The 27,726-nt window shown below is 42.0% G+C and overlaps 1 protein-coding gene across 1 annotated transcript in view; it reads left to right on the plus strand.

The window, feature by feature from the left end:
- The window catches only part of ctnnd2a (catenin (cadherin-associated protein), delta 2a), a 386,866-nt gene that overhangs the window by 111,477 nt on the left and 247,663 nt on the right, over nucleotides 1-27,726 (plus strand). Inside the window, exon 3 of the mRNA XM_031795295.1 lies at nucleotides 27,066-27,181. Coding sequence (XP_031651155.1) covers nucleotides 27,066-27,181 — 116 coding nt within the window. The remainder of the gene's footprint in view (nucleotides 1-27,065; nucleotides 27,182-27,726) is intronic.

Below are 27,726 nucleotides of genomic sequence, written 5' to 3' on the forward strand. Positions count from 1 at the left end.
AATAATTTCAGCTGAAAAGCCTTGAATCTTGCGTTGTTTTATATATCAACTCATACCATGGAATCGGTACATCAAAATCTCTTCCCAACTATTTTGCAATCTGTATAACTGGTATACTTTTCTATTTATGCTATTTTTATTCCTCCGCCAGTTTTGACCCTTTATATAGGACAGACAGACCAGTTCCCGACCTCCTCCCACTGCCACCTGCCTCCTCTAATTTTGGGGTAACGCTGTAATCAATTGGTTGTTCTCTTGGATTGAGCAGACCTTCCCGTACAATTCTGATAACTCTATGAAGGACATAACTCTACCATTCCAATTTACAATATCATTTAAGAACAAAATAGCCTTTTCAAACATCTTTCTCATAAATACAGGTATTTGATCAACCAGGACATTTGAGTTCAGCCATAATATTTTTGCAATTCTTGTTTGAAAAAGAGAGATACTTTGAAAAAAGTATAATTTTCAATTCAATCAATCTGCACAAAGGCAAAAAGGCATTTTTAAACAATGGATGAGCTTTTCTTAGTAATCTTCTTGAGAACCATTTAGGGTTCAAGTAAAACTTTTGAATAAGTGAAGCTTTTAGAGAGAGGTTTAGTGCTTTTATATTTCATAATCTCAACCCACCCAATTCATATTCATTATATAGATAGGCATGCTTTATTTTGTCTGGTTTAGCGTCCCAGATAAAGTGAAATATTTTTGGCTCATATGATTTTAAAAACAAAGCCTCAGGAGTAGGCAACGCCATAAGTAAGTGAGTAAACTGAGATATGACTACGGTGTTAATCAGGGCAATTCTTCTGTAAATAGACAGGTATTTACCTCTCCATGGTTGCAGGATCTTGTCTATTTGGCATATTTAAAGGTCTTACTCAAATCGGCTGCGGAGAGCGTGATAACACAGTCATCCGGAACAGCTGGTGCTCTCATGCATGTTTCAGTGCCATTTGCCTCGAAGCGAGCATAGAAGTAATTTAGCTCGTATTCCAGTCTGTACTAGCAAAACAGTCCTGTAGTTTAGCATCTGCTTCATCTGACCACTTTTTTATTGATCTAGTCACTGGTGCTTCCTGCTTTAATCTTTGCTTGTAAGCAGGAATCAGGAGGATAGAATTGTGGTTAGGGTGAGGGAGAGCTTTGTATGCGTCTCTGTGTGTGGAGTAACGGTGGTCCAGATTTTTTTATCCTCTGGTTGCACATTTAACATGCTGACAGAAATTTGGTAAAACGGATTTAAGTTTCCCTGCATGTAAGTCCCCGGCTACTAGGAGCACCACCTCTGGGTGAGTGGTTTCTTGTTTGCTATTGGCGGAATACAGCTCATTCAATGCTGTCTTAGTGCCAGTCTTTGACTGTAGTGTATGTAAACAGCTACGAAAAATTGATGAAAACTCTCTAGGTAGATAGTGTGGTCTACAACTTATCATGAGATACTCTACCTCAGGTGAGCAATAGTTCGACTCTTCCTTAGATATTGTGCACCAGCTGTTATTTACAAAAATACATAACCTGCCACCCCTTGTCTTACCAGACGCCGCTATTCTATCCTGCCAGTACAGTGTATAACCAGCCAGCTGTATGTTGATAGTGTCGTCGTTCAGCCACGACTCCGTGAAGCATAGGAAATTACAGTTTTGAATGTCCCATTGGTAGTTTAATCTTGCGTGTAGGTAATCTATTATATTCTCCAAAGATTGCATGTTTGCTAGCAGAATGGAAGGAATTGTTTGTTTTTTCGATCGCACACAAATTCTCAGAAAGCAGCCTGCCCTTTGGCCCCTTTTTCTCCACCTCCCCTTCACGGAAATCACGGGGATCTGGGCCTGTTCCTGAGAAAGCAGTATACCGTTCGCGTTGGGCTCGTCAGACTTATTAAAGGAAAAATAGGATTCTGCCTGTCCGTGATGAGTAATCTCAGTCCTGATGTCCATAAGTTATTTTTGTTCATAAGAGACGGTAGTGGCAACATTATGTACAAAATAAGTTTAAAAAAGTAGTTACAAAAAACACAAATAAACAAACAAAAAAAACACAATCGGTTGCCTCCTTCTCCAGTGTCATCAAGAAATAGGAGGGTTATTATTATTATCAATATTATTTTTCTGACAATTTGGAACAGTTTGTCAGAAAAGCATGTAAATCTTGGTGGGGCAAACTACCCAATTTGTTTTTAGATGCATGTCAGCAAAGTCACCACACAACACATCAAAAACTAAACAATACATTAATTGCACTATAATTGTGACAAAAGGTGCTCACAAACATTTAGGGCCTACATACAGTAAAGTTGTCCCAACAGCAGAGTCCCAAAAGCAGTCCCAACACCTTACCACTGTTACACATGGCTATCAACGGAGCCTTGCCTAGCAGTGAAACAGTTCATTCAGCCTCATTTACTGCCTTAAAAAACATAGCTGACTTGCTTAACAAATGTGGTTTCTACTGATAACTGAGATGCACAAACTATGGCATAAGGGGACGACGAGCGCATAAGAGGCCATCCGTAATATTGATTAAAACATGAATGAACAAGCTAGTAGTCAGTATAACTATTTGTTCAGCACTTTTTAAATGTACAGCTACAGAATTCAGAACATGGGCCATTCTTAAATTATTCTCCTTGTACACCAAGTCAGAACCGTAGGATAAATAAAGGGGGCATATAAGCAGACAATGAAAACTCATTTCTCTAAAACAGGGCATAGGCTATGTGTGCACCAGAAAGTCAGAACAGTTGGCAAAATTATGAGGAGAGAAGTGAGCAAATTATTAGGGTGAGGCATATGGGCTACTAACAGAGTACTACACAACATACACTTACACGGAACCTAAACCGGCTGCACATGTGCGCTATCGTGCGCTTTCGTGCATAAATGTATTTTGTCCCCCTACACCAAAGGCGATCACGACACGCAGGTTAAAATATCAAAACAAACTCTGAATCAATGACATTCATTTGGGGACAGGTTGAAAACCATTAAACATGTTTGACAATTTAGCTAGTTAGCTTGCACTTGCTAGCTAATTTGTCCTATTTAACTATCTTGCTGTTGCTAGCTAATTTGTCCTGGGATATAAACATTGAGTTGTTATTTTACCTGAAATGCACGAGGTCCTCTACTCCGTCAATTAATCCACACATAAAATGGCCAACTGAATCATTTCTAGTCATCTCTCCCCCTTCGAGGCTATTTCATCTTTGAAATGATATGGCGATTGGCATCTACACTTTTACCTAAAGAAAAAAAATCTACACTTTTACCACGACAACCGGCAAAACATTTCATCTTTCAATCACCCATTGAATGGGTACCTGCTTCTATAAACCAATCAGGAGATGGGAGAGGCAGGACTTGCAGCGCAATCTGTGTCAGAAATAGAAAGGAGTTCTATTTTAGCCCTTGGCAACGCAAACACTCGTTGGTGCGTGCGAGCAGTGTGGGTGCAATAATTGAATAACATGGATTTCAAAATTTATTTTGCGACGCTCGCAGACGCGACGTGACCGGTCTGGTCAGCATGTTAGTATTACTTTCTTAGCTACAGTATTCATATCTCTCTGGCATATTACATCATTTATGCAGCAGATAACAAGACATTTTTGGACTCACCTTGTTGTGCTGTGCTCACTTGAACAGGAAGGTGGCATAGCGGTCCTTCGTGGGAAAATCTTGTCATCAAACTCTGTCATCAAAGTCCTGTATTCTCTGAATTTATGGTGCTTTCAAGACAACTGTGAACTCGGGGAAAAAAACAAGGTTGAATCATGATGACGTCAGTGATCTTCAGCTCGGAGCTCAAGAAAGAGGCTTGAGTTCCTGACTTGGATTTGAATGACTGTTTAAAATGTATTTTCCCAGTCAGTTTTTTTTCTCGAGTTCCCAGTTGTCCCAGAAGTCAAGCTGGATTGACAACATGGCCAATGTTGAGTGTTTATCCTTTTTAGCTTGGAGAAGAGACCCTTAAACCCAGACTTGGGACCACATACCCACTCCACTAAATATCAGGCTAGTGATTGCTTTGCAATGCTTGCAGCCACTGATTTCATCCAAACCACTCATTGTTGAATTTGCCATTTCCATCAATGTTTATGTCCAATGGCCGATGAGCACTGATACGTTTTATCCATAATTTCTGTTCATTATTTTTCTTCATGTGACAAGGATTGAAAATGATTTGCCAGTATATTGTCGACTTGATTCATGATGATGACTGCTAGCTTGCTAGCTAAGGTTGTTAAAGTATCAGTCCAATCAAAGCTACTGTAGATATAACATGATTTGACATAATTTTATCTGTGGACAATGTCTTTGAGTCTTCTTAAATGGGCACTTCTAATGTAACTGTATGGCAGCACCCAAGGGGCTTGAATCTTTGAGCTCTACCCTTAGATTTTGCAGTGACGTAGCGTCCCCGTGAGTGACGGAACACTTGGCCAATCACGGCGCAACTGGAGAACATTACCAACCCCTACACTCTGTATTTTCCGCTGGCTGCCCCACCACCACAGAAAGTTTTTTATTTATTTATTTTACCTTTATTTAACTAGGCAAGTCAGTTAAGAACAAATTCTTATTTTCAATGACGGCCTAGGAAGAGTGGGTTAACTGCCTATTCAGGGGCAGAACGACAGATTTGTACCTTGTCAGCTCAGGGTTTTGAACTTGCAACCTTCCGGTTGCTATTCCACCGCTCTAACCACTAGGCTACCCAGTACTGAGCTAGGCGGAAACTAGAGGTAGACCGATTATGTTTTTTCAACGCCGATACCGATACCGATTATTGAAGGACCAAAAAAATCCGATGCCGATTAATCGGCCAATTTCTATTTTTTTTATTTGTTAATTGTTGTTAATTACAACAATATTGAATGAACACTTATTTTAACTTAATATAATACATCAATAAAATCAATTTAGCCTCAAATAAATAATGAAACATGTTCAATTTGGTTTAAATAATGCAAAAACAAAGTTTTGGAGAAGAAAGTAAAAGTGCAATATTTGCCATGTAAGAAAGCTAACGTTTCAGTTCCTTGCTCAGAACATAAGAACACATGAAAGCTGGTGGTTCCTTTTAACATGAGTCTTCAATATTCCCAGGTAAGAAGTTTAAGGTTGTAGTTATTATAGGAATTATAGGACTATTTCTCTCTATACCATTTGTATTTCATTAACCTTTGACTATTGGATGTTCTTATAGGCACTTTAGTATTGCCAGTGTAACAGTATAGCTTCCGTCCCTCTCCTCGCTCCTCCCTGGGCTCGAACCAGGAACACAACGACAACAGCCAACCTCGAAGCAGCATTACCCATGCAGAGCAAGGGGAACAACCACTCCAAGTCTTAGAGCGAGTGACGTTTGAAACGCTATTAGCGCGTACCCCGCTAACTAGCTAGCCAGTTCACATCGGTTACACCAGCCTCATCTCGGGAGTTGATAGGCTTGAAGTCATAAACAGCGCAATGCTTGATGCACAACGAAGATCTGCTGGCAAAACGCACAAAAGTGCTGTTTGAATGAATGCTTACGAGCCTGCTGCTGCCTACCACCGCTCAGTCAGACTGCTCTATCAAATCATAGTTATAACATAATAACACACAGAAATACGAGCCTTAGGTCATTAATATGGTCGAATCCGGAAACTATCATCTCAAAAACAAGATGTTTATTCTTTCAGTGAAATACGGAACCGTTCCGTATTTTATCTAAGGGGTGGCATCCATTAGTCTAAATATTCCTTCAATGTTATGTCATAATTACATACAATTCTGGCAAATTAGGCGGCCCAAACTGTTGCATATACACTGACTCTGCGTGCAATGAATGCAAGAGAAGTGACACAATTTCACCTGGTTAATATTGCCTGCTAATATGGATTTCTTTTAGCTAAATATGCATCGATACACACCTCATCGATTATATGCAACACAGGACACTAGATTACTAGATAAACTAGTAATATCATCAACCATGATGTTAACTAGTGATTATGATTGATTGATTGTTTTTTATAAGATAAGTTTAATTCTAGCTAGCAACTTACCTTGGCTTACTGCATTCACGTAACAGGCAGTCTCCTCGTGGAGTGTAATGAGAGGCAGGTGGTTAGAGCGTTGGACTAGTTAACTGTAAGGTTGCAAGATTGAATCCCCCGAGCTGACAAGGTGAAAATCTGAACGAGGCAGTTAACCCACCGTTCCTAGGCCGTCATTGAAAATAAGAATGTGTTCTTAACTGACTTGCCTAGTTCAATAAAGATTACATTTAAAACATTAAAAAAATATATTGGCCAGATCGGTGTCCAAAAATACCGATTTCCGATTGTTATGAAAACTTGAAATCGGCCCTAATTAATCGGCCATTCCGATTAATCGGTCGACCTCTAGCGGAAACACCTGCATTTTGGAGTTGCCTTAGTATAAAAAGAGACCATGTTGGTATGCGACTTTATTAACTCAATTATTATTGTATTATTTTTTACATTGCAAACTTATATGTGACACATATTAATGCCAACATAACATGCAAAACAGGCAAAAAAAGTAAATATAAAGAGTACCAGTCAAATGTTTGGACACACCTACTCATTCAATGGTTTTTCTTTATTTTTTACTATTTTCTACACTGTAGAATAATAGCGAAGACATCAACTATGAAATAACACATTTGGAATCATGTAGTAACCAACCAAAAAAGTGATAGTAAAAGTAGCCACCCTTTGCCTTGATGACAGCTTTGCACACTCTTGGCATTGCCTCAACCAGCTTCACCTGGAATGCTTTTCCAACAGTCTTGAAGGAGTTCCCACATATGCTGAGCACTTGTTGGCTGCTTCTCCTTCACTCTCCGGCCCATCTCAATTGGGTTGAGGTCGGGTGTAGGCCTGGTTGTGTAGGCCAGGTCATCTGATGCAGCACTCCATCACTTTCCTTCTTGGTCAAATAGCCCTTACACAGCCTGGAGGTGTTGGGTCAAATCAAATCAAAATGTATTTGTCACATGTGCCGAATACAAAAAGTGTAGACATTACCGTGAAATGCTTACTTACAAGCCCTTAACCAACAGTACAATTCAAGAAGAGTTAAGAAAATATTTACCAAATAAACTAAAGTAAAAAATAATGAAAAGTAACACAATGAAATTAATATAACGGGGCTATGTACCAGTACAGAGTTAGTGTTTTTTTAAATGTTTTTTATTTTTTATTTCACCTTTATTTAAGGTAGGCCAGTTGAGAACAAGTTCTCATTTACAGCTGCGACCTGGCCAAGATAAAGCAAAGCAGTGCGACAAAAAACAACAACACAGAGTTACACGTGAGATAAACAAAAGTACAGTCAATAGCACAATAGAAAAATCTGTATACAGTGTGTGCAAATGGAGTAAGGAGGTAAGGCATTACATAGGCCATAGTAGCAAAGTAATTACAATTTAGCAAATTAACACTAAAGTGATAGATGTGCAGATGATGATGTGCAAGTAGAAATAGTGGTGTGCCATAGAGCAAAAAAAAGTAAATAAAAACAATATGGGGATGAGGTAGGTAGTTAGATGGGCTATTTACAGATGGGCGGTGTACAGCTGCAGCAATCGGTAAGCTGATCAGATACCTGATGCTTAAAGTTAGTGAGGGAGATATAAGTCTCCAATTTTTGCAATTCGTTCTAGTCATTGGCAGCAGAGAACTGGAAGGAAAGGCAGCCAACAGAGCTGTTGACTTTGGGGATGACCAGTGAGATATACCTGTGGAGTGTGTGCTACGGGTGGGTGTTGCTATGGTGACCAGGGAGCTGAGATAAGGCAGAGCTTTAACTAGTAAAGACTTATAGATGACCTGGAGCCAGTGGGTTTGGCGGTGAATATGTAGCGAGTGCCAGCTGACAAGAGCATACAGGTCGCAGTGGTGGGTGGTACATGGGGCTTTGGTGACAAAACGGATGGCACTGTGATAGACTGCATCAAGTTTGCGGAATAGAGTGTTGGAGGCTATTTTGTAAACGCTGAAGTCAAGGATCGGTAGGATGGTCAGTTTTACAAGGGTATGTTTGACAGTGTGAGAGTGAAGGAGGCTTTGTTTGCGAAATAGGAAGCCGATTCTAGATAACATTTTGAAATGGAGATGCTTAATATGAGTTTGGAAGAAGAGTTTACAGTCTAGCCAGACACCTAGGTATTTGTAGTTGTCCACTAAGTCAGAACCATCCAGAGTAGTGATGCTAGTCGGGCGAGCGGGCGGGTGCGGGCAGAGATCGGTTGAAGAGAGCAGTTTAAGAGCAGTTGGAGACCACAGAAGGAGTGTTGTATGGCATTGAAGCTCGTTTGGAGGTTTGTTAACACAGTGTCCAAAGAAGGGCCAGAAGTATACAGAATGGTGTCATCTGCGTAGAGGTGGATCAAGTAATCACCGTCAGCAAGAGCGACATCGTTGATATATAAAGAGAAAAGAGTCGGCCCGAGAATTGAACCGTGTGGCACCCCCTAGAGAATGCCAGAGGTCCGGACAACAGGCCCTCCGATTTGACAAACTGAACTCTATCTGAGCAGTAGTTGGTGAACCAGGCGAGGCAGTCATTTGAGAAATCAAGGCTGTTGAGGTTGCCAATAAGAATACGGAGATTGACAGAGTTGAAAGCCTTGGCCAGGTCGATGAAGATGGCTGCACAGTACCTTCTTTTATAAATGGCGGTTATGATATAATTTAGTACCTTGAGCGGAGAAGGTACGGTGGGATTCGAAATGGTCGGTGATCTGTTTGTTAACTTGGCTTTCAAAGACAGGGCAGGATGGATATAGGTCTGTAACAGTTTGGGTCTAGAGTGTCACCCCTTTTGAAGATGGGGATGACCACGGCAGTTTTCCAATCTTTAGGAATCTCGGACGATACGAAAGAGAGGTTGAACAGACTAGTAATAGGGGTTGCAACAATGGCGGCGGATAATTTTAGAAAGAGAGGGTCCAGATTGTCTAGCCCAGCTGATTTGTACAGGTACAGGTTTTGCAGCTCTTTCCAGAACATCAGCTACCTGGATTTAGGTGAAGGAGAAGCTGTGGAGGCTTGGGCAAGTAGCTGCGGGGGGTGCGGAGCTGTTGGCCGTGGGCAGAGAGAGTCAGTTAACTACACTCAGGGCCTGAGTTTGAGGCTGGGGCCAACAGATTAACAAAATAAATAAAATGGAGTCCCGTGATTAATGAACAGTCCAGTGGGCATCAGCTATGTAACCAAGTGATCATAGGGTCCAGTGAACAGCAATAGATGAAACAGGGAAGCCCTTAGGTAGTCATTACTACGCTAGCTTTGGGACAAGGGCATCACTGACGTCTGGCGAAGACGTGCTGCACCATGAGCTGGGCTGTCTCTTTGGCGGAGGGTAGCTTGGGGAGAGGAATAAAATGGCCGGCTTTGGACAACCGGTCTACTACTGTCATGATGACGGTGTTGCCATCAGCGGGGGGAAACCTGTGACGAAGTCCAGGGATATATGAGACCAGGGACGGTGAGGGACAAGAAGTGGTTGAAGGAGACCAGCCGGAGCTTGCCAAGGAGTCTTGTTCTGTACTCTTTAAATATCCTACTTCGGTGTCAGTGAAGGGCTGTTAAGTTAAAACAAAGACTCAAATTGAAAGGGTATAAGAGGGTATGCCATAGGCCTACCTATTTGTTAAAGAAAATGGAAAAAAGCACTTGTTAGCTTAAGATTTTGAAGAAAATAAAACTGATCCGATTATATAAAGTGATCTATAACAGCGCGATGCTAGGAACAAGCTGTAAAATACATGTGAAATATGTGAGTTAGTACTCGCAAAACACCAGTCTCAACGTCAACAGTGAAGAGGCGACTCCGGGATGCTGGCCTTCTAGGCAGAGTTGCAAAGAAAAAGCCATATCTCAGACTGGCCAATAAAAAGAAAAGATTAAGCTGGGCAAAAGAACACAGACACTGGACAGAGGAACACTGCCTAGAATGCCAGCATCCCGGAGTTGCCTCTTACTGTTGACGTTGAGACTGGTGGTACTATTTAATGAAGTCCAGTTGAGGACTTGTCAGGCGTCTGTTTCTCAAACTAGACACTCTAATGTACTTGTCTTCTTGCTCAGATGTGCACCGGGGCCTCCCACTCCTCTTTCTATTCTGGTTAGAGACAGTTTGTGCTGTCTGTGAAGGGAGTAGTACACAGCTTTGTACGAGATCTTCAGTTTCTTGTCAATTTCTCGCATGGAATAGCCATAATTTCTTAGAACAAGAATAGACTGATGAGTTTAGAAAGTTTTTTGTTTCCGGCCATTTTGAGCCTGTAATCGAACCCATAAATGCTGATGCCCCAGATACTTAACCCGTCTAAAGAAGGCCAGTTTTATTGCTACTTTAATCAGAACAACAGTTTTCAGCTGTGCTAACATAATTGCAAAAGGGATTTCTAATGATCAATTAGCATTTTAAAATTATAAACTTGGATTTGCTAACACAATGTGCCATTGGAAGACAGAAGAGATGGTTGCTGATAATGGGCGTCTGTACGCCTATGTAGATATTGCAGCTGTTTCCAGCTACAATAGTCATTTACAGCATTAACAATGTCTACACTGCATTTCTGATCAATTTGATGCTATTTTAATGGACAGAAAATGTGTTTTTCTTTCAAAAACAAGGACATTTCTTCGTGACCCCAAACCTTTGAACGGTAGTGTAGGTAGGGGTAAACGAGTAGCAACAGTGTAAAAACAAAGGGGGGGGGGGGAATGTAAATAGTCTGGGTGGCCATATGGATATATTATTTTGTTTCTATGACATTCAGAGGCTGAGCTACAACCTTTTATAGTCGAGGAGACAAAACATGGACTTTGCTCGGGAAGTAATCTAATTCTGTCACTATCAATTGATTAAGCTATTCATTTTCTTTACAGTAGAATATGTTTAAACCCAGGCAGCTTTTAGGGAAACAATTGTGACCTTCTCTCGTTGGGTTAAGCCATGGAAGAAGAGTAGCCAGCAGTTAAAGCTTACATTTTTCTAATCTGTCTGGGGTGGAAAGGTAAATCTAACTTTTGAAAGTACAATGCTCAGACTCCTAATGACGTCTCAGATGTAATTATTTGCAAACAGGGACAGTTTTGTTGCAAACAAGACACACTGTTTTGGCATTGGAGAAATATGATAAGGTGAACACATAGGCCTATCTCTCTGTCCATTCTTAACCTGTAATTTTGGTAATTTGTGTAGTGTTAAAAAATATTCTGCTAATATGTAAAATGACTGAATTGCATGAAATATTTCTAAAAGGCCATTTTTTTCTCTGAACTGCAAATACAATGATATATTAAATCAAATCAAATTTTATTTGTCACATGCGCCGAATACAACAGGTGTAGTAGACCGTGAAATGCTTACTTTCAAACCCATAACCAACAATGCAGTTCAAGAAATAGAGTTAAGAAAATATTTACTAAATAAACTACTAAAAATCAAATATAAAATATAAAAAGAAATTACATAACAATAACGAGGCTATATACAGGAGGTACCTCTACCCAGTCAATGTCTAGGGGTACAGGTTATTTTAGGTAATTTGTAAAGTGACTATGCATAGATAATAATCAGTGAGTAGCAGCAGTGTAAAAACAAGGGGGGGGGTCAATGTAAATAGTCCGTGTGACCATTTGATTAGTTGTTCAGCAGTCTTATGGCTTGGGGGGTAGAAGCTAGGAGCCATTTGGTCCTAGACTTGGCACTCCAGTACCTCTTGCCATAGAGCGTGATCACACAGTCATCTGGAAAAGCTGGTGCTCTCATGCATTCTTCAGTGTTGCTTGCCTTGAAGCAAGCTTTATTGGCTAGTAAGCTCGTGTCACTGGGCAGCTCGTGACTGGGTTTCCCTTTGTAGTCTGTAATATTTTTCATACCCTGCCACATCCAACGAGTGTCAGAGCCAGTGTGTAGGATTCAATCTTAGTCCTGTATTGATGCTTTGCCTGTTAGATGGTTTGTCTGAGGGCATAGCGGGATATCTTATAAGCGTCCGGATTAGTGTCCCGCTCCTTGAAAGCTGCAGCTTTCGCCTTTAGCTCGGTGAGGATGTTGCCTGTAATCCATGGCTTCTGTTTGGGAAATATAATCCATGTAATCCATGGATTCTGGTTGGGAAATTATAGTAAAATGCAATGCTTTTACAATAAAGGAGATCTTTCCACCCCAACTCTTGTCCACAGTGATCGGGCCCAGGTGTGTCCCATTTCGCTGACGACCCCCCGACATCGCTCCGCCCACCGACATCCTAATAAGGAAAACAAGAGCAAAGAGAAAGAATACGTCAGACAGAGTGGGAGGGTCGTCACACTTAGGGCCTACATAAACATGACGCAACAGCACAGCTTTCTTTTCAGCACAATGGAGTGAATCCTTAACAGTGCTACAGTACACCTGGCTATCAGCGGAGCCTTGTCTGGCAGCGAAACAGTTAATTCAGCCTTTTTTTAACATAGCTGATATGGCTGACTTGTTTAAACAAATGTGGTTTCTACTAACAATTGAGATGTACAAACTATGGCATAAAGGAATGATGCGCAGATAAGAGGCAATCCATAACTTTGGTTAAGACATTAATGAGCGAGCTTAGATGGACATAGTCAATATAATTATTTATTTAGCACTTTTGAAATGTACAGCGACATAATTCAGAACATGGGCCATTTTATAGTATTCTCACTGTACACCAAGCCAGAACCATAGGATAAATAAAGGGGGCATATAAGCAGACAATGAAAGCTCTTACAATATTCCATGATTACATTTCCTAAAACAGGCTATAGGCTACATGTGCACCACCAAGTCAGAACAGTAGACTAAGTTATGAGGGGGAACGGGACCAAATTATTAGTGTGAGGCACATGGGCTACTAACAGCTTACTACACAACATACACTTAGTATTACTTTCTTAGCTACTCTATTCATATCTCCCTGGCATATTACATCATTTATACAGCAGCATACAAGACATTTTTGGACACACTGTTGTGCTGTGCTCACTTGAACAGGAAGGTGGCGTGTTGGTCCTTCTTGTGGGCAAATTTTGTCATCAAACTTTGTCATCAAAGACTGCCATTCTCTGGATATATGGTGCTTTCAAGACAACTGGGAACTCTGAAAAAAACAAGGTTGAATCATGATGTCAGTGATCTTCAGATTGGAGCTCTAGAAAGAGGCCTGAGTTCCCTACTTGGAATTTCGAGTTGGATGACTGTTCAAAAAGTTTTTGTTTTTTTAGCTAAACCCAAACCCTAAAGGCTAAACTCTGCCTTCCCTGAATGACGGTTTGCCACTGCCAAGAAGGGTAAAAGGGTAAAAGTAGACATGTTCTCTGCTATCCACTTTAATTATTATTATGGGTTTAGGGGAGGATCACTTTTTTGTGTGGTTTCCATATGTTTCATTCTGTTGCATTCATTCTATTGCAGCCATTACAATGAGCCCGCCCTACTATAGCTCCTCCCACCATCCTTCACTGAAAAACACATTTACACAGAGGGGGGAGGGGGGGGCACTGGGGAGAGGGTCAACAAACAGCTGAAAGTGGGATCACATCACATATCTCTGGATGTCCTGTGGGTAGTGGACCATTATTGATACACATGGGGAACTGCTGATCGTGAAAAACCCAGCAGTTCTTGACCCAAACTGGTGTACCTGGCACATACTACCATACCATGTTCAAAGGCACTTCAATGTTTTGTCTTGCCCATTCACCCTCTGAATGGCAGACATACACAATTTATGTGTCCATTGTCTCAAGGCTTAAAATCCTTCTTTCACATGTCTCCTCCCCTTCATCTACACTGATTTGAAGTGACATCAATAAGGGATCATAGCTTTCATCTGGATTCTCTTGGTCAGGCTATGTCATGGAATGAGCAGGTGTTCCTAATGTTTTGTTCACTCAGTACACTGTACATACACAATAGGCCTACTGCCAAACTAACTATACTTCAAATATAATCAAAAATAGTGCCAGGGCATCGTGACTATTAACGAAGATTGCTAAAAGACACACTTGAAAGATGCAAAAAACACACATTTAGCAGACACTCTTATCCAGAGCGATTTACAGGACCAATTAGGGTTGTGCCTTGCTCTAGGGCACGTCGGAAGATTTGTTCACCTAGTTGGCTCAGGGATTTGAACCAGTGACTTTTTGGTTACTGGCCCAACGCTCTTAACCTACCTGCTGCCACACGCACACAAGCACACACACGTGTGCGTACACACCAATGCGTACATACCCACACGTGCACACACACACGTTATGTTCTTCATTCCTCATTGGGACCTAAAATGTATTTCCATTCAAAATCCTAGTTTCTGTAAACTTAACCATAACTTTGACCCAAACCCGAAACCGAAACCTAACTCATAAACCTAACCACTAAACCCTTACCCTAACCCTAATTCTAACCCTAACCCTAATTGTAACTCTAACCCAAAATCTAACCCCTAAGTTTAAAATAGCCTTTGTCCTCATGGGGATGTAGTAAATGTCCCCACGAGGGAGATGGTTCCTTGTTTTACTATCCTTGTGGGGACTTTTGGGGATTTCAGGTCCCCACAATAATAGAAGAACCAACACACACACACACACACACACACACACACACACACACACACACACACACACACACACACACACACACAGTCTTACAGAGTCTAGGACACAGAACTGCAGTGGCATTTAGGCAGTGACATTTGCAGGTGACATTTCGTCTCTCTCCACAGTCACAGAGTGTGAACCCAATCTCAATCTCCTTTCTGCCATCCCGGCTCAACACACCAGCTCTAATACTGACGGAGAGGAAGAAAGGAAAGTTCTGAATCTTAGGATGACCTGTTCAGGTTGAATAGCTACCATCGCTGTTCTTATATCCTCACATTCTACTGTCTTATAAAAGATTGTCTGGGTATGACGTTGTCTAGATAAAAGGCTGCGTGGTCTGTTGGAGTGTGGTTGCTCTTGCTGCGGGCGATTCCCTGATCCACCAGGACGCAGACGACACCATTCTATATACTTCCGGCCCGTCCTTGGACACTGTGCTATCTAACCTCCAAACGAGCTTCAATGCCATACAACACTCCTTCCGTGGCCTCCAACTGCTCTTAAACGCTAGTAAAACCAAATGCATGCTTTTCAACCGTTCGCTGCCTGCACCCGCACGCCTGACCAGCATCACCACCCTGGATGGTTCCGACCTTGAATATGTGGACATCTATAAGTACCTAGGTGTCTGGCTAGACTGTAAACTCTCCTTCCAGACTCATATCAAACATCTCCAATCGAAAATCAAATCAAGAGTCGGCTTTCTATTCCGCAACAAAGCCTCCTTCACTCACGCCGCCAAACTTACCCTAGTAAAACTGACTATCCTACCGATCCTCGACTTCGGCGATGTCATCTACAAAATTGCTTCCAACACTCTACTCAGCAAACTGGATGCAGTTTATCACAGTGCCATCCGTTTTGTCACTAAAGCACCTTAAACCACCCACCACTGAGACTTGTATGCTCTAGTCGGCTGGCCCTCGCTACATATTCGTCGCCAGACCCACTGGCTCCAGGTCATCTACAAGTCCATGCTAGGTAAAGCTCCGCCTTATCTCAGTTCACTGGTCACGATGGCAACACCCATCCGTAGCACGCACTCCAGCAGGTGTATCTCACTGATCATCCCTAAAGCCAACACCTCATTTGGCCGCCTTTCGTTCCAGTTCTCTGCTGCCTGTGACTGGAACGAATTGCAAAAATCGCTGAAGTTGGAGACTTTTATCTCCCTCACCAACTTAAAACATCTGCTATCTGAGCAGCTAACGGATCGCGGCAGCTGTACATAGTCTATCGGTAAATAGCCCACCCATTTTTACCTACCTCATCCCCATACTGTTTTTATTTATTTACTTTTCTGCTCTTTTGCACACCAATATCTCTACCTGTACATGACCATCTGATCATTTATCACTCCAGTGTTAATCTGCAAAATTGTAATTATTCGCCTACCTCATGCCTTTTGCACACTGTATATAGACTCCCCTTTTTTTTCTACTGTGTTATTGACTTGTTAATTGTTTACTCCATGTGTAACTCTGTGTTGTCTGTTCACACTGCTATGCTTTATCTTGGCCAGGTCGCAGTTGCAAATGAGAACTTGTTCTCAACTAGCCTACCTGGTTAAATAAAGGTGAAATAAAATAAAATAAAATACTTTGTGTGTTTAATGTACAGTATGTTAGTGCCTTTGAATAAAAGTGTCTGCTAAATGAACATACCTGTTTCAATATGGATGTGTTTGGTTTTGCCAATAGCTAGTTCCTGTACCACTGTGGCTCTATATCATGTCAGGGTCACATAGTAGTGCATTGGGAAGTTGCTAATATAGAGTCTGGTTCCTCTCAAGGTTTCTAAACTTTGTCTTTGTTGTCTTGGCTTGCTGTTCGGGAGTGTAGGTAAAGTTTTAGTGGCTTGCTGTTACTTTTGTATTTGTGGAAGGTGACGCCATATCAAACGCACAGTTGAGTAATGTGATATTACATTGTCTACTTAACCACATTGGGAAAACCCTTCAGTTATCGCTAGTGAGGAACTAGAACATACACTTTTCTTGAGTTTGTTTTTTCAGCTCTGTAACGATAGAGGGTTAACTTTTTCTCTCTTTGTTGAAAACGAGACAGCATGGAGACCTGCTGTTGTTTCTCTGGTTCCCCTGGCTATAGAGAGAAACGTGTGTGTGTGCATGCATGTGCGTGTGTTGTTAGGTCCCCTGGCGAGTTAGAGAGGAGTTTATGTTTGTCTAGCATTGTTTGTTTATGAAAGGGCTCTTAAATTGGCTACTAAACAGAGCATAGCGAGACAGGCAGGGAGGGAGGGATGGAGAGGGGAGAGAGAGAGAGCGAGATGGAGAAAGAGAGAGAGGCAAAGAAGGCTTAGGGAACAGGGTGTCAAATGTCTAGGTGATGCGGGTAAGGCGGAGTCAGGCGCAGGACACAGAGATGAGTAATAACCGTTACTTTTCCATAAAGAAGACTAAATAATCCAGGTCACAAAATGAGACAACTTGACAATAACAAACACGCACAAAACCAGGAGGGAAAACAGAGGGTTAAATAGGGAACAATGATTATGGAATGGAAATCAGGTGTGTTCTAATGAAGACAAAACAAATCGAACATGAAACATGGATCGGTGGTGACTAGAAAACCGGTGACATCGACCGCCGAACGCCGCCCGGACAAGGAGAGGGACCAACTTCGGCAGAAGTCGTGACACAGGGCCTTCCCTTACTATGATCCTAATTAAACTATTCATCACATTTAAATTATAATGCACTCTACTGTTCAATTTCAGTATCCACACAAAACACACCACACACTCAAACAATACTATCAACAGCTTTGTTATGTCTAACTCTGTATGTCTACCAGTGTTGTGTTTGAGACCACCTAAAGCGAGACCAAGTTAAGACCTAGACTGGGAGGGGGACAAGGGGTCTGAGACTGAGTCAAGACCGAGACCAGAAAAATGCGAGTGTCAAATCACCATCATAATAAGAGTTCAAAATGTCCAGTATTTCTGGGTTCATATTTCAGAACAACATATGGATTCTTTAGAAATTCAGAATTGTGAAAAAATGCATGCTGATGTAAAATAGAGCCACTACAAATGATTACTAACCCAAACACAGTGTGGAACACATCCTATAAAATAATGACTAATAATAATGGTCATGATATTATTATTTTCAATGACATTCTCATCTAATCTCTTCAGTTTTAGTTGGAAAGGAAAGGGTTAAAACTGAAGAGAAAAAAGATCCAATCAGTATTGTTATTTGCTTGTCTCTGGGGAGACACATCTAGCTAGCTAAATCAGCCATTGGCTTGACCATCAGAAGCTAGATTCAGGCACCTGCTATTCAAATGTTTGAGGGCAAAATTTTGGAGTGACAGTGGAATCAACCAATCAAATTCTGACTTAATGAGTGGGACCATTTTTATAAAAATGTATGCAAACTTCTAAATAAATTCCTGACAGTGTCACCAGCAAAGCACCCCCACACCATAACACCTCCTCCTCTATGCTTTGTGGGGGGAAATACACATGCAGAGAATATCCGTTCACCCACACCGCCTCACAAAAAAATGCAGGTTGGAACCAAAAATCTTCAATTTGGACTCCAGACCAAAGGATACATTTCCATCGGTCTAATGTCCATTGCTCGTGTTTCTTGGCCCAAGCAAGTCTCTTCTTCTTATTGATGTCCTTTAGTAGTGGCTTCTTTGCAGCAATTCGACCATGAAGGCCTGATTCACACCTCTGAACAGTTGATGTTGAGATGTGTCTGTTACTTGAACTCCGTGAAGGATTTATTTGGGCTGCAATTTCTGAGGCTGGTAACTCTAATGAACTTATCCTCTGCTGCAGACGTAACTCTGGGTCTTCCTTTCCTATCTGTGGTCCTCATGAGAACCAGTTTCATGATAGTGCTTGATGGATTTTGCGACTGCACTTGAAGAAACCTTGAAATTCTTGAAATGTTCCGCATTGACTGACCTTCATGTCTTAAAGTAATGATTGACTGTCATTTCTCTGTAATGATTCTCCTCTTCGTCTGACGAAGAGTAGTCAAGATCGGACCAACACGCAGCGTTAGAAGTGTCCATGTTAATATTTTAATATATCAGAACACGAAACAATATAACAACGAGAATGTAAGAAACGAAACAGTCCTGTCAGGTGAAACAACACAAAACAGAAAACAACTACCCACAAACACAGGTGGGAACAGGCTACCTAAGTATGGTTCTCAATCAGAGACAACGATTGACAGCTGCCTCTGATTGGGAACCATACCAGGCCAGACACATAGAAGTACAAAACCTAGAACAAAACATAGAATGCCCACCCCAAATCACGCCCTGACCAAATAAGATAGAGACATAAAAAAGGAACTTAGGTCAGGACGTGACATTCTCCTTGCTTATTTGAGCTGTTCTTGCAATAATATGGTCTTTTGCCAAATAGGGCTATTTTCTGTATACCATCCCTGCCTTGTCACAACACAACTGATTGGCTCAAACGCAATAAGAAGGAAAGAAATTCCACAAATTAACTTTTAACAAGGCATTCATTGAAATGCATTCCAGATTACTACCACATGAAGCTGGTTGAGAGAATGCCAAGAGAGTGCAAAGCTGTCATCAAGGCAAAGGGTGGGTATTTGAAGAATCTCAAATATAAAAAATATTTTGATTTGTTTAACACTTCTTGGTTACTACATGATTCCATATGTGTTATTTCATAGTTTTGATGTCTTCGCTATTATTATACAATGTAGAAAATAGTAAAAATAAAGAAAACCCTTGAATGAGTAGGTGTGTCAAAACCTTTGACCTGTAGTGTATACTAAGGCATTTGTGAAAATTCTATAGGAATGTAGAGTGGGAAAGCAGCCGTGTGTTGGACAATTAATATACACTGCAGGAAATAAAACCTAATAAAAACATCTGTCTTGTCCAGGACCGGAATCTACACAGACCGTTGCGCTGTAGCCAATCAGAACTACAGTAGACATTTATACAAATAAGCCATTTGCCACACAGGCCCACCATCATTCACTTTGAACTGGACTGTGTGTTTACACTTTATAGCCTTATAATGCATTCGCCAAAAGCCGCAAAATACACCTGAAGTGATTTCTGCAAATATGTTACTTTACATTTGGGAACTTTACAGTACTATTGATTAAACAACCATGAAAAGGTGTGCTCTCTCTCCCTCAGTTATGCACATCAACGACAACAAGATCAACAACTAGTGCTAGCCAGAGCAAGATGAGCTAATATCTAATGAAGGACCATTAGATAAACCCTCTGAAACTTTTTCAGCTAGTTGGCTGTCAAAATTGCACTGATAAAAGATGGGGAATGGTAGCCTCCTTGTCCTTCTGCAGCTTGCCTGCCAATGCATGCTTGTTCCAGCCAAGCACAAAAGCTAACTGGCTAAAGATGGCTTGCTTGCTAGCTAGCTACTTCCAGACACAAATGAGAGGACACCTCACGCTGACCATTTTACTCCCTGTAGCAGAGCTGGTTAGATTATTTACATGTTATCTAGAGCATTCTTGACAAACTATGATTTTTTTGTGCCTATGTTTACTGACACAGGACAAATTCAGCAGGTGTTGCACGTTCATACATTCATCAGTTGTTCTGGGCTCAGGCACACTCAGACGAGGGTGCTCTGAATTAGGAGTAGATAGTCAGAGTGAATTTGCGAACCCAAGAGATATGATAACTGTTTAACAGTTGTTCAAGTTCTTGCTAGCTAACCAAATGACACCTGCATCTCTAGCTGTGTATAGCCACTGAAAAACAATACGGGGGGAAAAAGTCAGTCACTCCTCCAATGACATTACATCCTCCTAGCAGCTAGCTAGCTATCAAGCTAATGTTAGGGTCTGTGTTTTTATCTTGCTACATAAATAGATATGCTAGCCTATTAGCCATGTTATTACTGACTTGTGATCATTGCCCTTGCCAGCTATGATTTACAACCTGATACCAAGAAATGTATTGGTGAATTATATGAATCATGCATTGAACTGCATCCATCTATTCTGCCAACACTGCCTTAGTGTACGTCACGGAACATTGAGTCAAATATAATACATTTTTAAAACCCCTTATGAAGTTGGTTTTGTAGCATAAACTGGGAATTTGATATTTTTGACTGATATTATGAATGTCTTTTTGTTTCAGACATGCAAAGTAGTTCAAACGCTGTCAGTTTCACTCTCAAAATCACACTTTTAAAAATGTCTACGCCCCTGTCTACGCCCCTGATGCAAACAGGCATGATGACAATTGCGCGTCACAAATAGCCTACTAACCAACACTTAGGACTTACCTGTTTCAATACCTAGTTTACACACCCATTGGTGACTTAGTTAGCATTAACATTTACTGGTAGATATCATACATTGAAACGTCTTTCCTATCCACCGGGCTACCGATGGCGTTATTCTGTGATCTGCTCCATGCCAAAACCAGTTGAGAGCTGCACACTCTTGCTGCCTGCAGATGATATTCTGCTGTAACTAGGCTATGTGTTCAGCGCACATGTATGTGAATATATTTCACGGGCTTTGCGATTGTATTGGCTACTTTGTGCATGATTTCTCCATTGTACTACATAAATGATAAGTCGCACACCTCCACTACACTAATTTTGATACTCAACAGTAGGGATTAAGAAGTGAGTATAAGCAATGCCCACTGAATAAAAATGGTATAGGGTTTATACCTGCGTATAGCCTCCACTTGTGTTTTACAAAAAGTGACCTCTCCTACATGAGTGAGCTGGTATTACAGTTGCTGTCCTTTCAGGATCACCAACCTATCACACACTGAAGGTCTCTAGGTTCACCACTGCGCAAGCATATCTATAAAGGCTGTTAAGATACTAATGTTTCAAGAAAGGAGTGTATATATTTGGCCTAGCGAAGCGGTTTTATGCTCTGACTGAAAGGAAGCTGATAATGATGTTTTTTACTCTGCTGGTCTCCGGAAGAAATTACATGTCCTCACTGTCCCGAGACCAGGTCAAGACGGAGTACAACTGTATCCTACACAGAAACAAGACCGACACTCAATATGTGGTCTCAAGTATTACACAGCATTGATGCCTACAGTACCAGTCCCCTCGCTCCCACTCTCCATCCCTCTTTACCTCTATCCCTCCATCCTTCCATCCCTCCTTCCCTACCTCACTATCTCTCACTGTCTGTGTATTCCCTCTTTCCACCTCTTCCTCCTTCCTCTGTTCTCTCTAGTTGTTAGGAAACATAGCAGACCACACTTTTAGAAAAAAGGTTTCCAAAAGGGTTCTTTGGCTGTCCTCATAGGAGAACCCTTTTTGGTTCCAGGTAGAACTGTTTTGGGTTCCATGTAGAACCCCTGTGGAAAGGGTTCTACCTGGAACCAAAAGGGTTCTACTTGAAACCAAAAATGGCTCTTCAAAGGGTTCTCCTATGGGCACAGCCCAAAAAAACTTGTAGGCTCTAGATAGCACCTTTATTTTTGAAGAAGGCAGAGATATTCGATTGAGCTTCTCATAATTGTAGGAGAACAGAGAGAGAGTTATGACAGAGACACAGAGAGAGAGCGAGAGAGACAGAGAGAGTGAGAGAGCGTGAGTAGGAGAGGAGTGAGGAGTTCCTCTGTACAGTTTAACATGCTGAGACAGGCAGTGTGTCTGTCTGTATGTCTGTCTGACATCTCTTACTGAATGTTTGTGCTTCTGGTCTAATAGAACACAGCCTCAGGCCCTTATCAACAATCCTTCTCGCTCTTTTCTCTTTATCTCTCTCTCTCTCTCTCTCTCTCCTCTCTCTCTCTCTCTCTCTCTCTCTCTCTCTCTCTCTCTCTCTCTCTCTCTCTCTCTCTCTCTCTCTCTCCCTGTCTCTTCCTCTATTTCCCAGGTGCTTGTAATGATTTAACCTGTAATTTATAAAGACCAAATACTTCAAAGTGTTGCTGTGTTTGGGTGTTGAATATTTTAAACAAGTTTTTTGCCAGCTGGTTGCAGTCAGAAGTCTTAGTTTTGCTGTTATAATATCCGTGGACAGTTTTTGTTTTGTGTGTGTGTGTGTCACATCTTCTCCTGCTCCTCCCCTCGTAGCCTACGACACCGCCGGAATACTAACCACCTGTCCTGGGATTCTTCATTACGCACACCTCACACTCATCATTACGCACACCTGTTAATCATTATGATTCACACCTGGACTTCATTTCCTCCACTTTATATGTCACGCTCTTATGTTCATTCACCAGTTGGTATTATTCTTGTGTACCGGCGTGTAGCCTCATAGAATTGTGTCATTCTTGGTTTTGTTGTTTTATTGAAGGTTTCACTTGCACCTGCTTCCCGACGCACAGTGCCATTATTACAGTGTTCCAACTCATAACAACCTACCCTTCAAAAGTAGACATTTTCTATGAGTTGGTCAGTACAGCAGAGACCACTAGATACACAACTAACAGTGTCAAATGAAATACACTCTCCCCACAGCCCTAGCCTACTGACTGTCTCATTGTCCTGCATGGCAGAGGATATGTATGTATTGAACAAAGAAATGTTAACTGAATCCTGCAGAGAACAATAACACAGGTGTGTGTCAGGTGCTCCGCATCGATACAGGTGCACTGTGTGTTTGTTTCAGTTGGAGACCACACCCTCTCAGGTGAGGCAACAGCAGATGGGCCATGAGACAAACCTGCAGGATCAAAACACTTATATGAGAGAGAGAGAGAGAGAGAGAGAGAGAGAGAGAGAGAGAGAGAGAGAGAGAGAGAGAGAGAGAGAGAGAGAGAGAGAGAGAGAGAGAGAGAGAGAGAGAGAGAGAGAGAGAGAGAGAGAGAGAGAGAGAGAGAGAGAGAGAGAGAGAGAGAGAGAGAGAGAGAGAGAGAGAGAGAGAGAGAGAGAGAGAGAGAGAGAGAGAGAGAGAGAGAGAGCTGACTTGGGGCATCACTGGAGAGAGAGAGAGAGAGCTGACTTGGGGCATCACTGGGAGAGAGAGAGAGAGAGAGAGAGAGAGAGAGAGACACAGAGAGAGAGAGAGAGAGAGAGAGAGAGAGAGAGAGAGAGAGACCTGTCTCCTTGTCCTGCAGGCCCCAGGGCTGGTAACAGTACACTACACTAACTCAGACACACATTACACACAGCTTCTATGGAGGGGTCTTCGTGTCACTCAACTCCTATGATAAAGACTCGTAAATTCTTCAGTAACGGACATGAACTTAAGCAGAACAAAACAAAACCTCAAAGTGTCTACAGATAGTGGTTTTCAAACCTTCTCCTCAGGGACCCCAGAAAGTTCACAATTCTGAGCTAGCCATGAACTAGCTCACCTGATTTTATTCCTTTATTTAACTAGGTATGTCAGTTAAGAACAAGTTCTTATTTTCAATGATCACCTAGGAACAGTGGGTTAACTGCCTGTTCAGGGGCAGAATGACAGATTTGTACTTGTCAGCTTGGGGATTTGAACATGCAACCTTTCTGTTACTAGTCCAACACTCTAACCACTAGGCTGCCCTGCCACAGTTCACAGAGGACTATTCTAAACTCATGCCTATAGTGCGTGTGCTGATAAGTGGTCAAGGGCTTGAAACCTATATAATTACACACAAGAAGACAGTGGAGGGAGCAGAGGAAGAGTGGAGGAGAGGAAAAGAGGAAATGATTTCATTGACTGTGTTTTTTATGCATGAGAGCAAGTCCCCTTTCATTCCCTCTCTCTCTTCTGATTTAAAGCAGAAGGTCACTTATCATTTTAATGTCCACACTCTCTCTCTGTCTCAAAACGGTCTGCTATTAGCTGCAGATTGACCACTTTACTCTGATGGCCTAACACCAGGGGGACTTTGTCCTGAATGGGAAATAGGACTAATTAAAGGACTCTATTACCACGCACAGGGACACCAGATTTAGGTTTATAAACCGAAACATTGACAATTTAATCTTCATCTCAAACACATTTAACTGTAATTTCACCCCAAATGCACTTACCATTTCCAAACACTTCTCTGTTCCTTTTGCTGTGAAAAAAGCTGTGAACTTGTATGTGTGTGTGTGTGTCTGTTTGGTGCATCCATGCACGTACGTCCGCATGTGAGCGTGTGTGTGTTGGAGGAGTCACTGGGCTGATGAGCGATGTTAGAGGGGTTTCTGGGGGATTCGAATGATGCTATAGTGACCTTTGTGACTAGTTGTTCTGCTGTTCTATTCAGGTCTGGTAGGCACACACCTTTACGTTACTCACAAAGTGTGTTGGAATTCAAACCTGTTCTCTTTCGTGTGCACACACACACACATACAAACTCACACACAGACGTGACGGCAGGGTCACGCAGTTCACAGAGGACTATTCTAAACTCATGCCTATGGTGCATGTGCTGATAAATCTAGGCTAAGGATGTTGTTTGGGCCTGAGATTTGAGGGAGGGGGGGGGGATCAAGTGCTTTTAGTTTGACACTTTTCCTGACTGATGTTCATCTTAGTTGGTAGAAGAGTTAAGATTTGGAATAATCGTTTATTTCTGGTCTGTTTGCATTTTGAGCTTTGTTTTTGCTTCTAGTTTGAGCTTTCTCTCTGTCTCGATTAAAGGAAAGGAGAAAGGTGAGGAACAGAGGAAAGTAGAGGGGAGGTGAGGAATGGTGGAAAGTAGAGGGGAGGTGAGGAATGGTGGAAAGTAGAGGGGAGGTGAGGAATGGTGGAAAGTAGAGGGGAGGTGAGGAATGGTGGAAAGTAGAGGGGAGGTGAGGAATGGTGGAAAGTAGAGGGGAGGTGAGGAATGGTGGAAAGTAGAGGGGAGGTGAGGAATGGTGGAAAGTAGAGGGGAGGTGCGGAATGGTGGAAAGTAGAGGGGAGGTGAGGAATGGTGGAAAGTAGAGGGGAGGTGAGGAATGGTGGAAAGACAGGCAAGAATAGAGGGATGAGAGAGCAGAGCTGTAGAGAGGAAAGCAGAGGAGAGTTGGTGAAAGGACTGGGGAGAGGAGATGAGGGGTAGTGGAGGATAGGGATTTGAGCTGGGGGTGTACTGGGCTGATGTGTTGGGGTCGGTAGCAAGAGAACGGATTTTGGGTGGGGGTGAGATTTCAGATTGTGGCTGGGGATCAACTCATTCACCCGCCCAAATGGCTTTCAAAAATCTATTTCACACATACACACATACGCACAAACCCTTTCACAGGCGTAGAGATCAGTGTACTATCGATCCGCTTCTGGCCGTGATTAAACCAAATACACACACACACAGTTCGGTCTCCTCTGTGAGCCTCATCAGTCTGGGTTGTAGATGATGGCTTTGGAGACTGATATGAAGAACCACCATTAAGCCACTTAACCACCTAATGCATCAGCTGCTGTAAACCACACACATGCACAGGCACACCCGCACACACATTCGGACGCAATACTCCCCTTGAAGACCTTCCGAGTAGAAAAGCCCTTACATTATCGAGAATGACCTGTGAGCTATGGTATGTGTCTATCTGTGTGTAGTACTGGGTGCTGGATCTGTGTATTAATAATTAAGAGTCTGTTGACTCACCCGCGTGTCAATCTAATAACATAACAACAAAATCCTCATCAAAATCTGTCAGTTTAAGCCAGCGATATCTGTTTTTTACATGGGCTGTGTCTCAATCCAACTCATCTGCTTCTGTCGGCCGTCTGCATGTGCTGTGGAAAGTGACAGAGCTACAGCGCTGTTTGTCAGACCAGGAGACATCACAGAAATGGGTCTTCTCACAGAAACGTCTGTAGTGTCCGAACTGTTAGGCTACTAACTAATATGACCACTCTATGGAAAGATGAGACACTTATGAACCTGATGGTATTCTCTGTTTTGCTCCACGACCTCCAAAAGCCCCACGGGACTCGTCTGAATTTGGTACCGCCGACGTGCCAACTTCTGTCTGTAGCGTCCAAACTGTTTGGGCTACAAATAAATAAGACCCCACTATGGAAAGGGGAGACTCCCACAAACACGATGGTGTCCTTAGATTTGCTCTATGACCTAAAGGTAGCCCATACAAATGAATGTAAGTATGACGTTTTTTTTGTGCCAACAAAAAACGGGGTTAAATATGTGTCCAAAAAACATCAATATTTCCTGAGTTTTCTTTTATCTCCTAGATATAGGAAAGACACTTCAAAACCTTACATCTTTTTTTACTGTATTTTTCTGGCCATTTATGAATGTGTTATTCATTGCGTTTCTATGGGCTAGAGTTGTAAAGGCCAAATGTAACATTTGATCAATTCATTTGAATTCGTTTTTTTATACATACAGGGGTCCTACAATTCGAAATTAAACAGCTAAATGATCCATGGCATGACCATAAAACAATGACATATGTTAGCTTAGTAGAACCCCCTACCCCCCACAAAAAAAGGTTTTAGAGGTTTTCATGTGTGTGTATCTCTCCCTGTCTCTCTCCCCTGTAGGAGCTGCAGTTTGAGAGACTGACCCGTGAGCTGGAGGCAGAAAGACAGATTGTAGCCACCCAGTTGGAGAGATGCAAGCTGGGCTCTGAGACTGGTGGAAGTATGAGCAGCATCAGGTAACACACCTGTCTGTGTGTGTGTGTGTGTGGTGTGTGTGTGAGTGTGTTGGGATAGGGAGGTTGTGTGTGTAGAATGGCCAGCTAGCTCCCAGGGTGGAACTCTCTTTAGAAGTATTCTCTCAGGGGGACACATTAATCTGTGACACCCTCTGACTCTTTGACACCTTAAAATGAGCTGAGAGGATAATTCGTTTTTCGTGTGTGTATGTGCGTGCGTGGGTGTTTGTGTGTGTGTTGGGGAGGGGGGTTGTGTGTGTAGAATGGCCAGCTAGCTCCCAGGGTGGAACTCTCTTTATAAGTATTCACTCAGGGGGACACATTAATCTGTGATACCCTCTGACTCTTTGACACCTTAAAATGAGCTGAGAGGATAATTAGTTTGTCCTGTGTGTGTGTTTGTGCATGTGTGTATGTGTGTATGTGTGTGTGCATGCGTGCCCACACTAACTGTCATCATGGGAGCGTACTTTAATGTTCCAGTGTTAATTAGTTAATTAATTAGTACATTAGTACAACCACGGCCCTAGATTGTCCAAAAACAG

Source organism: Oncorhynchus kisutch, linkage group LG18 (genome assembly GCF_002021735.2).
Source record: "Oncorhynchus kisutch isolate 150728-3 linkage group LG18, Okis_V2, whole genome shotgun sequence".
NCBI lineage: Eukaryota > Metazoa > Chordata > Actinopteri > Salmoniformes > Salmonidae > Oncorhynchus > Oncorhynchus kisutch.